General features: G+C 44.1%; 1 protein-coding gene across 2 annotated transcripts; it reads left to right on the top strand.

Annotated features, from left to right (window-relative positions):
- Positions 1-2,302: 2,302 nt before the first annotated feature.
- INTS2 (integrator complex subunit 2) lies at positions 2,303-17,547 on the top strand. 2 transcript variants are annotated; one of them, XM_085557245.1, is made up of 24 exons: positions 2,303-2,659; positions 3,115-3,253; positions 3,874-3,976; positions 4,130-4,243; positions 4,588-4,718; positions 4,805-4,978; positions 5,434-5,624; positions 6,149-6,274; positions 6,839-6,910; positions 7,013-7,127; positions 7,753-7,821; positions 7,983-8,117; positions 8,489-8,665; positions 8,909-9,017; positions 9,739-9,843; positions 10,271-10,435; positions 10,592-10,793; positions 11,310-11,435; positions 12,006-12,195; positions 13,124-13,390; positions 14,328-14,435; positions 15,030-15,135; positions 15,298-15,474; positions 16,258-17,547. In XM_085557245.1, the coding sequence occupies exons 1-24, from the start codon at positions 2,367-2,369 to the stop codon at positions 16,425-16,427; spliced, it is 3,564 nt and encodes a 1,187-aa protein (XP_085413371.1). In that variant the 5' UTR covers positions 2,303-2,366; the 3' UTR covers positions 16,428-17,547. The 2 variants fall into 2 exon arrangements, with proteins under 2 accessions (XP_085413371.1, XP_021380546.2); XM_021524871.4 differs by having other exon boundaries at positions 5,398-5,624.
- Positions 17,548-17,635: the final 88 nt, after the last annotated feature.

Raw genomic sequence — 17,635 nt, 5'->3', positions numbered from 1 at the left:
ATACATATTTTAACCCAGATGTTACTGCATTTAAGCCTTTTAGTCACATTTGACTCACTACTATTTGAATTAGGTTTCTGAAAACCATGTTGCTAAGACCAGCAAGGCCACCAGCTGTACTTGTAACAGCCCTCACATTTTAAAAGTAGCTGTAACATTTAGATATTTCTAACATTCTCTGAAATAATTAAAGATAAATGGATTTATATTTAAATCCTCAGCTATGTTCTTACTTAGCTGTCAGTTATGGCGCAGATTATTGTATTTCTATATTTACCTCTGATGGTAATTTTAACTTTGTGTGTTGCTATGAAGACTTGCCGATGTCTTTAATCAAGCACTATTTGTTAATACTGTAATATCAAAATATTATGTTGCATTATTTTAAAGCTTTCAAGAATAAGAGTAAAACATTTTTAAAAAATGCTATTGCACCATATAATTTGCTGCACAACAGTACGGCACCACATATCAGTCTGTTGGGATAGTAACGCTGCATCAACCTTGTTTTCATCTGGGTTTTGTTGAAGAATTCACTCATGGCGTGACATTGTACAACATTACTGTCTCGCAACCTCCAGTTGGGAAGGTGGTTTTGTTTGTTTTATTTATTTTTTTTTTCATTTTTTTAAAGTAAAGGGCCCAGGACTACGCTTCGTTCTTAAAGGGTTTTTTTACTATTATTTGTGGGTGTACTTTTTCTTTTCAGCGGAGTAAAGCTTAATTTACAGTAAAACTGGATTTGGGACCTACCACAATCCTCAGGGTCACTTTTTCAGGATGCTACTCATCGAGCTTTAGGTTTTTTCCGAGTCAACTGGACGTGAGGACCTTGCCGAGCGCTGCCTGGGGCTGCTGCAGCCTTGTGGCCTCGTGACTGGACACGGCGGCCCTCGGGCACGGCTGGACACACCTCGGAGCTGCCCCCGCGGCACGGCTGGACACGCCCGGAGCCGCTCCGGCACCGCACCGGCACGGCCGGACACACGGGGAGTCCCAACACCGCGGCCGGACACACCGAGGAGCTGCTCCAACGCCTCGCCGGACAGGTCCCGGAGCTGTTCCAGCACCACCGAGGAGCTGCTCCAATGCCTCGCCGGACAGGTCCTGGAGCTGTTCCAGCACCACCGAGGAGCTGCTCCAATGCCTCGCCGGACAGGTCCTGGAGCTGTTCCAGCACCACCGAGGAGCTGCTCCAACGCCTCGCCGGACAGGTCCCAGAGCTGTTCCAGCACCACCGAGGAGCTGCTCCAACGCCTCGCCGGACAGGTCCCGGAGCTGTTCCAGCACCACCGAGGAGCTGCTCCAATGTCTCACTGGACAGGTCCTGGAGCTGTTCCAGCACCACCGAGGAGCTGCTCCAACGCCTCGCCGGACAGGTCCTGGAGCTGTTCCAGCACCACCGAGGAGCTGCTCCAACGTCTCCCTGGACAGGTCCCGGAGCTGCTCCAACGCCTCGCCGGACAGGTCCCGGAGCTGTTCCAGCACCACCGAGGAGCTGCTCCAACACCTCGCCGGACAGGTCCCGGAGCTGCTCCAACACCTCGCCGGACAGGTCCCGGAGCTGTTCCAGCACCACCGAGGAGCTGCTCCAACGCCTCGCCGGACAGGTCCCGGAGCTGCTCCAACGTCTTGCCGGACAGGTCCTGGAGCTGCTCCAGCACCACCGAGGAGCTGCTCCAACATCTCGCTGGACAGGTCCCGCAGCTGCTCCAACGTCTCGCCGGACAGGTCCCGGAGCTGCTCCAACGCCTCGCCGGACAGGTCCCAGAGCTGTTCCAGCACCACCGAGGAGCTGCTCCAACATCTCGCCGGACAGGTCCCGGAGCTGCTCCAACATCTCGCCGGACAGGTCCCGGAGCTGTTCCAGCACCATCGAGGAGCTGCTCCAACGCCTCGCCGGACAGGTCCCGGAGCTGTTCCAGCACCCCTCGGGCACGGCTGGATGTGCCAGGGAGCCTCGCATTTCATCGTGACAAAACACAGAAAACAAAAAGCAGATTTAAGGAACAAACACTATTTCTGCCGAATGCCATAAACACTGAGTTGTACAAATTGTGATCGAGGAAATGAAGAAGAAAAAAAAAAAACACAAAACAAAAAAAGGTTTATACTTTTTAAAAAAAGAAAAAAAATTCAAATGGAATAAATTATTCATGAAGCCTTGATTGTGATGTGGGTTTCTTGAGGGGGCGGGGAGGGCGGTGCCCCTCAGCCTTTCCCGCCCCTCAGCTTTTCCCGCCTCTCCCTTTCCGCCCCTCAGCCGTTCCCGCCCCTCGGCCCTCCCGCCGTGACGTCACTTCCCGCTTCCCCCGGTAGTGGCGGCGGGTGGGCGCGGGGGCCGTGAGGGAGCCGCCGCTGCCGCCATGTCCGAGTGCTCGGCGCTGCAGTTCGTCAGCCCCTACGCCTTCGAGGCGATGCAGAAGGTGGACGTGGTGCGCCTGGCCGCGCTGAGCGACCCCGAGCTGCGGCTGCTGCTGCCTTGCCTGGTGCGCATGGCGCTGTGCGCGCCCGCCGACCAGAGCCAGAGCTGGGCGCAGGACAAGAAGCTGATCCTGCGGCTGCTCTCGGGGGTCGAGGCGGTCAATTCCATCGTGGCGCTGCTGTCCGTGGACTTCCACGCGCTGGAGCAGGACGCCAGCAAGGAGCAGCAGCTCCGGTAACGCAGAGAGCGTGGCGGAAGCGCTGTGTGGCTTTTCCAGCTGTTCCGATTGCTGCAGCTTTTTAAACCCGGCCATTCGTGTCCCTCGATGCTCTCCTAGGAAAGCCCTGGGGTTTAGCTGTGTGTCCTGGGACCTGTCCCCGCCGTGCTCCGCGGAGGTGCGGGATGCGCTGCGGGAGCTGCCCGGCAGGGAAGGGCTGGCATGGCTCTGTGGGATGGAGGCACAGCTCAGGTGGATGCGCTTTCCTGACTCTTTGTGCTGCTGGGGAATAGAAGCACTTGAAGTTTTGATAATGTACTGAATTAGCTTTCTTGTACTGCAGTACAGCAGTCTTTATAATAAGGACAGAAAAGATCCCTAGGGAACTGCTGCCTTCCTTTAGCTGGAAGCATTTCTGTCTTTGCAGAAACGTTTAATGCTTGTTGTTTTGAATTTTTGAATTGTGTGCCAGGCACAAGCTGGGAGGTGGCAGCGGAGAAAGCATCTTGGTGTCACAGCTGCAGCACGGGCTGACGCTGGAATTTGAGCACAGTGACTCTCCTCGGCGGCTCCGGCTGGTGCTGAGCGAGTTGCTGGCCATTATGAACAAGGTGAACTCCCCTGTAGGGGAATATTTGTGAGTTTTAGGTTGCCCTCTGAACTGGTTGTGTCTCTGGTGCTGCTGGTGGTGTGAGCACTCTTCTGTAGTCCTTACCTGCTTTATCAAGATTCAAAGTCTCAGTCTGATTGAACAGTGGCTTGTGCTTAAACTCTTTGTGACTTCCTAAAGGAAATCTTTCCTGATGTTATAGGGACTCTATAATATGCTGTACTCAAACATAATGTGATTTGGTGATCTGTCAGTGCAGAAATAATTTGGAAATGAAGTGATGACTTCTCTCCATCCCATTCTTTGCTCCTACTGCAGTGTGGTATTAGCCATCATATTTCTCTTCCCCCACTTCCTTCCTCACCAAGCATTTTATTTTCCTTGTGTAAACTTAGAATGTCAGTGGGCTATTTTTCTTCTGAAAAGAAGCAATGATACCATCTGTGTTGAAGTATTTCCAGTAGTAAATATTTCTTATTCTACAAACTTTTCCTGCTTGTTCTGTGTTGATAGCTTTATGGTTTTGGCAGTTTTTAATCTATTAAACATGCTGAATTTAAAACAGATTTAGACAAATTGCTTCATGAAACCTGTTCACTGATGATAAATGTTGTCTCACAGGTGTCAGAATCAAATGGCGAGTTTTTCCTCAAATCTTCTGAGCTCTTCGAGAGTCCTGTTTACCTGGAGGAGGCAGCAGATGTTCTCTGCATTTTGCAAGCAGGTGTGTTTCTGTATTTATGGCCTTTTCTGACCTGTCACAAATGTAACAAAGCAACTTTAGGAGCTTTTGTGGCATGTGTAAGGTTAATCTAAGAAGTGCAGCTTTCGTTTCCCAGTGAAACATTGTGACTTTTAACACCCTCTTTCCACCCAGAGCTGCCATCTCTGTTGCCAATAGTGGATGTGGCTGAAGCTCTGCTGCACGTTAAGAATGGAGCCTGGTTCCTTTGCCTGCTGGTGGCCAATGTCCCTGACAGCTTTAACGAGGGTGAGTTACAGCTTCTCCAGCTTTTGAAGTGATTTCTACCAGCGTGGTTAATTCTGGGCTAAACCAGGAGTTGTACAGCTGCTGGATGCTGCCACCTGAGCATGTTGAGTCCCATTTTTTGCAGCCTGCTTGCAGGCCAGGCTCGCTGTGTGTGTCACAGCTTTTCATCTGTAGGGCACTGTTACAAAGGCTGATTGGGCGGGGAATGGTGGGGGCTAAGAACCTCCTCTAATCCCTGCCAACGGTTTGTGTCCATTCCACTGAGCCATCTGATGATTCAAATTATCTGATGCTAATTTGAGTTGGGAAGGGCAGATTCCTGAGAGCTGCTCTTGGGCCTTTAGTGTGCCGAGGTTTGATTAAGAACGGCGAGCGGCAGGATGAGGAGAGCGTCGGAGGCCGGCGCAGGACCGAAGCTCTTCGACACCTGTGCAAGATGAACCCTTCCCAAGCCCTGAGGGTCCGGGGCATGGTGGTGAGTTTGTCCTGAGAATCAAAATTAAGAACCTTCCTTGAGCTTCAAACCCAACAAAGATGACTGAGCCTGAGTGTTTTATCCAGGTGGAGGAGTGTCACCTGCCAGGTCTTGGTGTGGCTTTGACCTTGGATCACACCAAGAATGAATCCTCAGATGATGGAGTGAGTGATCTGGTGTGTTTTGTGAGTGGTTTGCTGCTTGGAACAAATGCAAAGGTTCGGACGTGGTTTGGAACTTTCATCCGAAATGGGCAACAGGTGAGAAAATCTTAGAGTATTTTGCTTTTTAAGAAATGTTTTTGTAGCTTGATGTAACTCTTGGATGTGTGCTGCAGATTTGTCTGAATGCACATAAATCCCGTTGCACGTCTTGGAGAAACCTTTATAAGGCAACCTTCTCTTATGGGGCTCTCTATGAATAATGTCCCCAAAGGCAGCAGCTATTTGGTTATTCCCTGGCATGGAAACCAGGGAACTGTATGTTTGTAATACTTGCCTGATAAAAATGTTCATTCTCAGTGCTCACAGTGGGAAGATGCTCAGGTGATATAGTTAAACCTTGGAGCTGAAAACTGTATTTTAAAAAAATGACCCTCTTCCTTTGACTGTGGAAGTCATATAATACATTGTTTGTTGGGCTGAATTTGACATTATTCTCATCTCAACCTCTTACACAGAGAAAAAGAGATAACATCAGCTCTGTGCTGTGGCAGATGAGGAGGCAGCTGCTGCTGGAGCTGATGGGGATCCTGCCCACGGTGCGCAGCACCCACATTGTGGAGGAGGCCGAGGCTGACACGGAGCCCAACGTGTCCGTGTACTCGGGGCTGAAGGAGGAGCACGTGGTGAAGGCCAGCGCCTTGCTGCGGCTCTACTGTGCTCTCATGGGCATTGCTGGCCTCAAGTAAGGAGCCTGGGGTTTGGTTCATGGCTACCCATTTCAGCAGAGGGTGAGGGCTTTGGGTACTTCTGTCATAATGCCACTGTGTCCTCAAAACCTGTGGCAGGAATCACTGATTTCAGTTCTCTGTTGCTGTAAAATCACTTCTGCAGACTTGTTCAGAGAACTCTAAACCCACATGGTTGGAGCAGTGTGTAGAGTTATCAGCTATTTTCTCTTCTAGCAACGTACATTATATGGATTTTGAATTTATATTTCTTTGCTTTCACTTTTTAGAAATGACTTCTTTAGACTTTTTAAGGTAGCATCTTTATGCACTGTTAGTTTTAATTTAAGTAGTTTATATCCTGGGGAAGTTTTCTCACTGTTGTATCTTAACAGAGATTTTTATCTCTGTTAAGTTCAGAGCAAATTACCACCTTGGCAGATTGAATAACAGGGAAAATTCAGTCTTTAACCATTGTGAGAGACTAGAAATCTTTTCCCTGTTAAATCCCCAGCTTTGTTTTGTTCTCTGTCCTGCTCAGGCCCACAGATGAGGAAGCTGAGCAGCTCCTGCAGCTGATGACGAGCCGCCCTCCCGCAACCCCGGCCGGTGTCCGCTTCGTGTCCCTGTCCTTCTGCATGCTCCTGGCCTTCTCCACTCTGGTCAGGTACTCTCAATCCAGGAGGGGCTTTGGAAGATCTGACTGGTTTAGCACCATTAAGGCAATGCCCTTCCCAGAGCTGCATGGTTTTTTTCCCTCCTAATGCTTTATAAAATTTCCATACGTTGCTGGAAGGGATATGTCTCACTCTGGGGTTAATGAATGGATATTTCACTCTTGTTTTATACCAAGTCTGTTGAGAGGTGAGCATTAGCATGAGCTTAGTGTGAGTGGTTTTTTGAAGGCTGAAGTAGGCCTGACTTGTTCACTTTTCCATGGAACAAGTTCATGGCTAAGTTCCTTAGAGAGAAGCAGTGCAGGTAATTCAGGGGTGTAGCTTTCTATTGGGTGCATTCCAAAAAGGAAGTCGCCTGACAGTTGGACTGACCTTTATGCCAAATATCATTTCTTGTCAGCAATATAATTTCTTGTCAGCAATTGGATGCTGAAGTGAAAGTGATAAAAAGTCTCCTGGTGTAAGATTCCTCAAATAGTGGCTTTTCTGCAGTGATAGTAAAAGTAGCGCTGGTTCTCTGGGGAAGGGATCTATTATGCATTTTCCTTGTGCAGCACCCCAGAACAGGAGCAACTCATGGTGATGTGGCTCAGTTGGATGATAAAGGAAGAAGCCTACTTTGAAAGGTGAGAGCAGGCTGGATTTCTTTTAGTGATTCCAGTAATCTCACATTTATTTATGTCCTATTTACTTACGGTCCTGTATTTCTTCCTCTTTGTTATCACCAGCATTTCTGGTGTGTCTGCTTCCTTTGGAGAGATGCTTCTCTTGGTAGCCATGTATTTCCATAGCAACCAGCTCAGTGCCATCATTGATTTGGTCTGCTCCACCTTGGGAATGAAGGTAAATCCTAAACTATTTCTAGCCTGTACAGGTGTCCATTAAAATCAGATTTTTCACTGGGTTTTGGTACTTGGATACTTACTTTACTTTTGATATAAAGAACTTTGGTTTTGCTAATATACCTAAAGTAAATATAAGCTGAAATATGAGTAATAATTCATCTGGAAGAACATTGAAATGTGCATAACTCTTGATAAGGAGGAATATGGTGATAAAAGAATCTTCAAAAAGTGATGCCCTGTTGAAATCATTATTTCCAAGAAACGAACTTTTTAGAAGACTAACTGAAGTGTATTCCAAATTGAGCTGCAAAGTTTTTATTTTAAATAGTTAAAAGAAACATCTATACATGTAAATATTAGTTTCAGTAAATTACTAAAGGAGGTTTGCCAACAATTCACTGTTGTGAAACAGTATCTCACCAGATGTAAATGCTGGGGAGGGAGTTTTTAGGACAAGGAAGACATGGGGTGATTAACTTGTGACATTGAAAATATTTCTGTTTGACATTTGATACAGATGTGAATTGACTGTGAAACCAGGAAAACAGACAACATTTAAAAGGCTAAAAGTTAACAGTTTATAAAAGAACTTGCAATTCTAAGTACTTTCTTTTGAATTTCAGATTGTTATTAAGCCCAGCTCACTGAGCAGAATGAAGACAATCTTCACACAGGAGATTTTCACTGAACAGGTATTTTCAACCTAGGGATTTTTTTTCCCTTTTTGCCTTTCCTTTCCCTTTGGGGTATTTCCCAGAAATAAGGAGATGCCAGTCAGGGCTGTGGCTGTGTGACTTTGTCACATTGTTTCTTGTGCTAAGTGGTTTTTCTGTTCATTGTCTCTTGCCTTCAGGTGGTTACAGCCCACGCTGTCCGTGTGCCTGTGACAGGCAACCTCAGTGCCAACATCACTGGCTTTTTACCTATTCACTGCATTTACCAGCTCTTAAAGAGTCGTTCCTTCACCAAGCACAAAGTATCCATTAAGGTACCGCCTTTCTTTTGTTTCTGTTCACAATTTTGAATGCTGATGAGGTTTTGCAGACCGGTTGAGTTATAGGAGCAGAATTCTTGATGAATCTTGTACCTTCCTACCACGTAATTTAAGAATGAATTATGTTTTAAGTTAAGGTGCCCATTTTTAGCTTTGCAATCCAGAGACCACTGCTTAATGAAGTTAAAAATAATAAGTCTCTCTCCCCCATCTGTGCTTAATCGTAGTCAGAATGATTTTGCAGCCAGGAGAAGTTGTATTTGTGAATCAGGGTCCAGGATACAGAGTTTAGGAGAAATTCAGAACTGGTGTTGCACTTTCCAAAGTCAAAGCCTCTGTCTGTGTCGTGGGCTGTTTTCTCGTAGGACTGGATCTACCGGCAGCTCTGTGAAACCACCACGCCGCTGCACCCTCAGCTGCTGCCCCTCATTGATGTCTACATCAACTCCATCCTCACTCCTGCATCTAAATCCAACCCAGAGGCCACCAACCAGCCTGTCACGGAGCAGGAGATCCTGAATGTTTTCCAAGGACTCTCTGGGGTAATCATCTAGTTTGGATCTTTCTTGTACTTTATGGTGATGTGGTTTAGGATTTTCTGTTTGTGTTAAGTTGCTTCACTTTCTGCTTTCACTGCCTGTAAACTCCCTCCTGCTACGGTGACAGTCATGTGTTTTGAAGTGAATCTTGCTACTCAGATATTCATCATATTTGTGGATAAATCCAAATTTTTCTTCCCAAGAATCATGAATGCAGCTTGACCTTTTTATGTGATTTGTGTGCAGGGAGAAAATACTCGTTCCACCCAGCGTTTCAGCATCACCACACAGCTGCTTGTCCTCTACTACGTCCTGTCCTATGAAGAGGCACTGCTGGCCAACACAAAGATTCTAGGTAAATGTGAGAGCATCAGGGGGAAACAGACTAACTGAAAATTAGCAGCAAAGAGGGGAAGAATTCATGCTGCTGTCAGATTTGAGCAGAGCATAGAAAGTTCAGGTGTTTGCAGTAAATAAACACAGTAAATTGCTGTAGAGATTGAGGACATAAAGTTCCTGCTAGAACTCTCTAGTGGAGTAGTTTGTTTTACACATTAAAAGAGGTCCAAGCTGAATTACAAGAAATATTTATGAGCATCTAAGGAATGCAATAACAATTAACAAAGATTTCATAATTATTTGAAATCTTCATTTATTCACGTGCATCATCAAGCATGCACGCACTTTTCTCTGAGTTGGCAATTTTATAGTTGGTAATACTTAATGATCCCATTTTTACCTTTGAAATGAAGACTTTAAATCAGTTCTAAAATACTGTTGTGTATTTTATTGATGAAATTAAACTTCAGTGAAAATCCAGTGTTTATTCCTGGTGTGTGTTTTTACCAGTCATTTTTAAGGTGCAAAACTTCCAGTATTCTTCAGTCTTTTTTCTTCATGCTAATCAAGGAAATCTGAAATATTATAAAATCAATTACAATTATTTGATATTTTCTTGATTTTACCTGGATAATATAGAGACAAGTGCTTCATATTTTCCTTATTAATCCAGTTGGGGAAATACTTGTTTTTAGCTGTAACTGCTACCTGTGGTTTCTTGTCCTGTTCTCTTGTAGCGGCAATGCAGAGAAAACCCAAGTCCTACTCTTCAGCATTGATGGATCAGATTCCAATTAAGTACCTCATCCGGCAGGCACAGGGGCTGCAGCAGGAACTGGGAGGTAAAAATGTGTCTGAAGTGCATGGAAAGGAGGGCTGAGTGTTCTCAGCTCAGTGGCTGTTGCCTTTTTCATAGCTTGCTTTCTTTTTTCTTGCTTTTAAAATCTGTCAGGAGCAGCTACTGAGATTGCAGAGATTTTTGAAGAGTCACAGTGAAAGTGTGAGGAAAGCAGTTCCTTTTAGAGTAGATCTTACCTCCCTAGAGCAAGTTTTAGTGCAGGAATTACCTGAGAATGTTGAATATTCCAGGCTGAGTTTAACAGTTACTTTCCAAAGGGTAACTTCTCATCTCTATCAGGCTGTGAAGGTGCACCTCACTGAGCTGCTGGCCAGCCATTCAGTTCAGGGGTTGAAATAAAAGTCACAGATGTGTTCAGGTGACATGCAGCTGCTCAGATCTGAGCTGTAGATGTCCCTGATGTCCCCAAGGGTTGCACTCTTCCCTGCTGAGGCTCCTGGCCACCAACTACCCCCACCTGTGCATCGTGGACGATTGGATCTGCGAGGAGCAGATCACCGGCACCGACGCCCTGCTCAGGAGGATGCTGCTCACCAACATGGCCAAGAACCACTCTCCCAAACAGCTCCAAGAAGGTAAAGAACTTCATTCCAAGTAAATTCTTTCCAAATGGATTGGAATATAGCAGATTTGGAAGTGTGTGATTATACTTCATTTGTATAACCAAAATGCTTCAGTGCTTCAAATGTCAAGTCCAATTTTATCAAGATCCTGTTGTTTCTATTTTACAGCTTTTTCCATGCTGCCTGGAAATCACACCCAGCTGATGCAGATCCTGGAACATTTGACCCTTCTCTCAGCTGGAGAATTGATCCCCTATGCAGAGGTGTTGACCTCAAACATGAATCTTTTGCTGGAAGCTGGAGTCCCTCGGGGAATTCTGCAGGCTGTCAATAAACTCTGGATGGTTCTGAACACTGTCATGCCCAGAAGGTATCAAGGCTCAATATACTGTTTGGTTTCTTGGGGCACATAGGTGGGAGGCCACTTTTTTCTTCTAAAAATAATAACACAATGCCTTTAGCAGGGAGAATGGAGGCTGTGACTGAATAGAATGTGTTGGAGCTGCATTTTTTTTTTTAGTTTGTTGATATTTTGAACCTTTGCATTTAAAAGGACGGTGGTTTTTGTTCTCAGGGGAAAGGAAGTCTTCAGTTTAAAGTATGGATTATGGTTTTATAGTGTCCATTGTTTGTGCTGAATTACGGATAGAACAGGAACTAGCTTTGGTAAGAAAATGTTTTTTATGAAGTAGGTACTCTACTGCAGTAAAAACTGCTGTAGGTCCAGAGAGTGTAAGTTAACTGCACCTTGGTTAACGTCAAGAGCTGCAAATGGAGTTTTTGCTACTTGATAGGCCTAGAAAAGTATGGCTGAGTGACCAAATGCTTAGAGAACCCCTTATACATATTTTCTAATAAAAAAATAATAAAAATACTCTCATTTTAGGTTGTGGGTGATGACTGTTAATGCCCTGCAGCCTTCAGCAAAAATAGTACGCCAGCAGAAATACACCCAGAATGATCTGATGATTGATCCCCTGATTGTACTGAGGTGTGACCAGAGAGTGCACAGGTGAGTGTCTGTGCTGCTGAACACTGAATGCTTAACACAGAGGTGTCCAACAGGAAACTTCTAAAAGCTTTCAGCACTTCAAAACATCTTTTCAAACTCATCACAGGAGCATCTGTGTTGTTTTAAGCTTGGCCTGAGAACTGTGGAGCTGCTGTTCCAGCATTTCATCCTGTCCAGCTGTGTTTTCAAAACTTTGGGATTTGCACGGTGGCTCATCCATTTTGGATTTGGGTGGGTGAAATGCTGGTGACAGGCTTTGCAGGGTGTTGGAAATGGCTGCTGCCACGTGGTGGTGGGTGAGGTTTAGCTATAACATCATTCCAGCTCTTGTACCTTATTGTGGGTTACTCCATCCTTTTGGGCGACAGTTTCTGCCAGTGGGTGCTGCTGATGGATGTGACAGAGGCAGATTTGCTTCATTTCCCAAGGGAGTCTTTGCAGTGCTTGGAATTTGGTTCCTCCAGATGTCAATGATGCCAGAGGAGGAGCTGTGGTTCTACAGCCTTTGAGGGTGCTTTTAGTTTGTTCATGGTACTGAAATGTCTCTGTTTTACTGTGTTCCCATCTCAGGAGTCCTCCTCTGATGGATATAATTTTGCACATGTTGAATGGATATCTTCTTGCTTCCAAAGCTTACCTTAATGCTCACCTGAAGGAAACAGCAGAGCAGGACATTAGGCCATCCCAAAATAATGCAATGGGTCCAGAGGCCCCAGAAGTTACAAGGGAAGAGTTAAAAAATGCTTTGCTTGCTGCTCAGGTAAGAGGGAAGAAATGGATATTCCACAATGTGAGGAAAAACAGTGATGAAAGAGAAATGCAGAAACAGGAAATTTAAAAATGAGGCCTTTTAATTTTTTTTAAAATCAACTTCTTTTACCAGGGAAAAGAAAACAGCCTCTGTATTCAGATGGTTAAATATTTTCTTTTTTCTAGTCTGAAGCATTGTGCTGATTTACTGCTTTGATAGTGGTTGTTCTGTCAGAACAGACGAGTTCTGCTCAGCAGCCCTTTTGCCTTGATGCTTGTGTGATCCAGAGGCTGTTCCTGGGGTTGGATTTGGAGCAGTAAAACAAAAAATAAATGTGACAGACCCATGCCTGATCATCTGAAAGGTGTTTCAGAGACACAGCCAGCACTGGAAAGTGGCAGAGGCTGAAGGATGGTTCATTTCTTAGCTTGACATTATGGAAATTCTTGAGTAATCCTGTTCCACAGACATCTCTTCATCCCTCTGTCTGGAATGTTACATAGGGAGTTCCTATTATAATATGATTTTTTAGTTAATAGGAAGTTTTATATTTAAATGAGCAGGGTGATGAATACTGTGAATTACATGGCTCTGTGCATATTTTGGATGCTTTAAGGGACCACTGGATATTTATTTTAAAGCAATATGAGATTCTACTGAATTTACGTTTTTCATCTGTGATTATGATACTTTGTTAGATTTAGCCTTTTTTATTTCTTTGTATCTTGATTGAGATAAAGTGGTGAAGTTTGCTAAATGTTCTACAGGATTTGTGATTCTTGAGCTGAGTCATTTTCATTCTGTACTTTAAAAAATCTACAGGTAGAAATATTAATCACATGACAATCTTCCATTTCTTAAATTACCCTTGTGTTGTATTGGGTTAGTTTTATTTCAGTGGGGGTTTTTAAGCATGTGCTGTGACTTTTCTCCCCAGGACAGTGCTGCTGTGCAGATCCTTCTGGAGATTTGCTTGCCTACAGAAGAGGAGAAGGGCCAAAGCAGCAGTGCCCATGGATTGCTGCGGGATGTGCAGAGCCCCCAGAGCCCACAGGGCACAAAGGAGGAAGAAGAGGAGGAAAAGGAAGAGGAGGAGGAGCAGAGTTTGCTGTGCAACCTGCGGGAGGTGCAGTGCCTCATCTGCTGCCTGCTGCACCAGATGTACATTGCTGACCCCAACATCGTCAAACTCGTGCATTTCCAGGTCAGCTCTGCTGCCTGAGCTCTCCTCTGCTGTGCCAGGCTGGGAAGGAGCAGTGGTCAGGGGCTGCTGGGTGTTCTCAGAAATGAGAACAGCCCACTTTTCTCCCTCTGTCTCCTCCCATTTGTAGAGCTTACACTTCCTCCCTGTTTCAGTGCTTGGTTGTGGTGAGAAGTCAGCACCCAGACTCTGCCTCTTCTTCATCATTAAACCCCTCCTTTGTGCCTCTGCCCTTTTCAGTTTGTCCATCTAGGCCAAGGAAAACTGCCCTAATCACCTTGTAATTACTCGTTCCACATCTTTGGTGGGTTATTTTTTTCTGGATGTGTTTTGAAATTAATATTCCCATTACTCAAATGTAAGCATCTCCTTATCTTTCCTTTTTGTTTGGGCACAGTTTATCTCTTTAGAGTGGAAGGAGAAAGGTTGGCCCAGCAACAGCAGCTGAACACCTTCAAAAAAAAACCCAAAAAAACAGAAGAGGGGGAAGATCAGTAATTTCTAAAATACAAATGTGTTTTTAATGCATATTAAATTGCTCCCTGCCAGATGGCAGACTCTTTACAAGGAGTTAATTTGCCTTGACCTGGAACTGATTAAGTGATAAAAAAGTAATTATGGGGCAGTTGTGAAATGAGCAGATTGGGGCTGATGGTGAAATTTGGAACAGAGGAAAGACACAGAATGAAAAGGTCACTGCAGTCTGCTTTTCTTTGAATATTGATCTGAAGAAACGATCCAGACCCTGGATTTGTACCCAGTCTGCCTCTTGTTGCCTTGGCATTACAGGCCTGCTGCAAACTCTGGACAAAAGGGAGTTATAAATATATTAATTTTGAAACAAAGCATTAACACAGTGTACTTTAAAATCTTAGTTGAAGCAGAATTTTTAAAACACACCTGTGACACATTGGCACCCCTCTTTCCTTAACTCCCACAGGGTTATCCATGTGAACTTCTGGCACTGACAGTGGCTGGGATCCCATCCATGCACATCTGTCTGGATTTCATTCCTGAGCTCATTGCCCAGCCTGAACTGGAAAAACAGGTACTGAGCATTCCCCTGGCTGGGGAATCACTGGTTACTAACCCTGAGTAAATGCTGGCTGAGGGGGGAGAATAAACAGACACTAAACACATCCTGTTCTAGCTTGCCTGGGATATTCAGGGAATATTTGTAGCACTTTTACATTAAATTAAAGCCTGGCATTGAAGGCAACTGTAATTTGTTGGAATAAAGATTCCCTGTTTCTGTATCAAACCAACTTTGTAGTTGTTCTTATTTAATCCTTTCTGGTATTAAGTTACTGCTGATCAGCTAAGATTAAAACTAGAATGGATCAGACCTAAATATCTTCTGCAAGGCTTGTGTTGCACATTGTGTGTTGCTTTATTGCTCATCATTAATGTTGGAGCAAGAGTCTCAGGGAGATTTTGAAACACTTGGATGAATATTAAATATGTGTGGGTTATTTTTCTTCATACCAGCAGAAAAATAATCATAATAGCTCTTGTTAAGGCTTCAATTGGCTTCCTTCACGGTAAAGCAGGGAATATTAACTTACTGTTAAGTGTGGTGAAGAGCTTTGGATAGAAGTTGTAAACCATGCTGTAACTTCATTGCTTTTCTCTCCTTTGGCAGATCTTTGCCATCCAGTTGCTCTCCTACCTGTGTATCCAGTATGCCCTGCCCAAATCCCTCAGCGTGGCTCGTTTGGCCATCAATGTGATGGGGACCCTGCTCACAGGTACCACCCCAGGCACCCCAAAATCCGCTGCTGGGGGAGCCAGCAGGGTTTCTCTAGGCTGAATGCAGTTTTGTCTGTCTAATTGCTATTGTAAAAGTAACAGTTTTTGATTGGATTTTATAATAATCAATTTTTACTTCTGCATTTCCTCCTCCTTGGCAGTTCTGACCCAGTCCAAGCGCTACACGTTTTTCATGCCCACCCTGCCCTGCCTGGTGTCCTTCTGCCAAGCCTTTCCCCCCCTCTATGAGGACATCATGTCCCTGCTGATCCAAATTGGACAAGTTTGTGCCTCTGATGTTGCTACACAGACTCGAGACTTCGACCCCATCATCACCCGTAAGTCAAGGACTTAGCACCCCAAAGGGGTCAGGCACAGGGAAATGAAACAGAAATGTTGTGGCCTTGTGGTCATTTACTTAATTACTTACTTAATTTACTTAATTATTTACACAAATGTCATGGTATTGTGATACTTTACTTGTAGGGAGTTTTGGAAGGAATTTGAGATGGGACTTTTGAATTTGTTTTGATGATGTGGTTCATTTTTTTAATATTTTATACAGGTAAGAAGGGTGAGTTCAGTTTATATCATTATAGTTTGATTTAGAAGGTCACAAGACCTTTCTTTTTAAGGAGTTATTGATTAATAAAATATTGTTAATAAGGATATTTATGTTTTTGACTCAATCTTTAAGTATTTCGTCTTACGGACTTTAGCTAATTATGTTATGATACATAAACTTAACAGTACTGCATTTTAAACTTCTTGTTTGCTTCTGTAACTACTTTTATTTTTTCTATATTTTAAACTTTAAAACTTTGAACTTTTTTTTTACTTAGTTTAATGTGGTTTTGCTGTAAACTATAAATTAATATTCTTGCTACTAGTATTTAAGTTTGGAAGCTTTTTCTAAAGTTTCACATCAAATCTTGTGTTTAATACTAGACTTTAGCTTACAAGCCTGAAGTTCTAAGAGTATTTCAGATTCTGACATGGTGTTTCTGGAAATAACCTTGGTGGAGCATGGGATGGTGCTGCCTCAGCTTTGCAATCTCATATTTATGGCTGGAAATAACAATTCTCAGTATTTATTTTGCCTCTCCTGCTGCATTTTCTAGGTCTCCAGCAGCTGAAGGAGAAGCCACATGATTTCTCAGGGCTCTGTAAAGATTTCTCCAGCAAAAGCTGCTCCAGGGACACTGCAAGCCTGGACCCCGACGTTCAGCTGTGCCAGTGTGTGGAAAACACCATCATCGAAATCATTAACATGAGTGTCAGCGGAATTTAGGAAAAAAAAAACTCCAGGAAAGTTGTCCTGTAGCTTTTCCCTCTCTTCATGGTGCCTAAATTTGGAAAAAGCTGTGAAAGTGGACTGAGGAGCTGGAGCAAAGTCCACATTTTTCATTCATTGAATCAGTCACGGCTGAGAAGAAAATCCCTTCAACAGGATTATGTGAGAACTTCTGAGGCTGAAGGGATCAGTAAATAATTTCCAAAAAAAATTGTGATTTTCAGGCTTGCTCAGCTCCTGGAGTGGCACAGCAACACACCTGAAAGGGTTTTGTAACACTGCAAAGTGAATATTTATTTTGTGGGGCAAACAGCAAAATGATAAGTGAGAAAAATTGGAGATTGAAGTTTGAGGTGAATGAGCTGCTGCTCCAGGGCCTTGCAGAGCAAGTTGGAATAAAGTGCTCCAAGCAATACTTGAAAAAGTGGTGTCAAAACTTGTACCATCATACTGAGTTTTCAGAAAATTAGAAGATTTATTTGTGTGTCAAACCATGGGTCAAAGCTTCAGTTCATGAAATCAGGAACTTCATTCAAAGATCAACCAGGCTTCACTGAGAGTTTGAAACTGGTCTAAAAGTTTCTTAAAAAAAAAAAAAAGTGCTGATAGTAGAAATGAGCCATATAAATGGGATTTTAAAGAACACAGCTCAGATGGTTTTGTGGTTTTTAACTTTAAAAAAAGAGATGAAAAAGACTTGAGGAAATGAGTGCAGAGGTGTTTTGAGCTGTCATCAGGATAAGATTGGAAAGAGAAATGGATGCTGAGGGTGACTGTGCAGGCAGGGAGGGCAGGGACAGCTTTCAGCTGTGCCAAAGTAATTCCAAGGCCAAATCCTTTCTGCTCCATCATGGAGTTGGTTGTTCTTTTGTGTACAGGGCTGGGATTCCCACATGGAAACGTGGGAAACCCCCGTGGGTTTGTGTTCCAGGGTTCCTGCTGTAACACCCCCATCGCCATCTGCCTGCCGAGTGTATTTTTGTCATCTTTATGTAAATTATGTAAATAATCTAAATGTATGTATTTTTTTTTTCTCCTCAGTTCCAAGTGTAATTTTATATCCTGTAGTGGTATTTAAATTAAAAAAAACTCAAAAAACAACAACAGTATGACTGAAGTTCAAAGGGGGTGTTCTGTTTTGCTTTTAAATTTCCATGTTCATCCCAAATTTCACCTGAGGGAAACACTTGACAAGAACAGGAGCT

This window comes from Lonchura striata, chromosome 19 (assembly GCF_050655825.1).
Source record: "Lonchura striata isolate lonStrDom1 chromosome 19, ASM5065582v1, whole genome shotgun sequence".
In the NCBI taxonomy this organism is placed as follows: Eukaryota; Metazoa; Chordata; class Aves; order Passeriformes; family Estrildidae; genus Lonchura; species Lonchura striata.
This window is presented reverse-complemented; position numbering and strand designations above follow the sequence as displayed.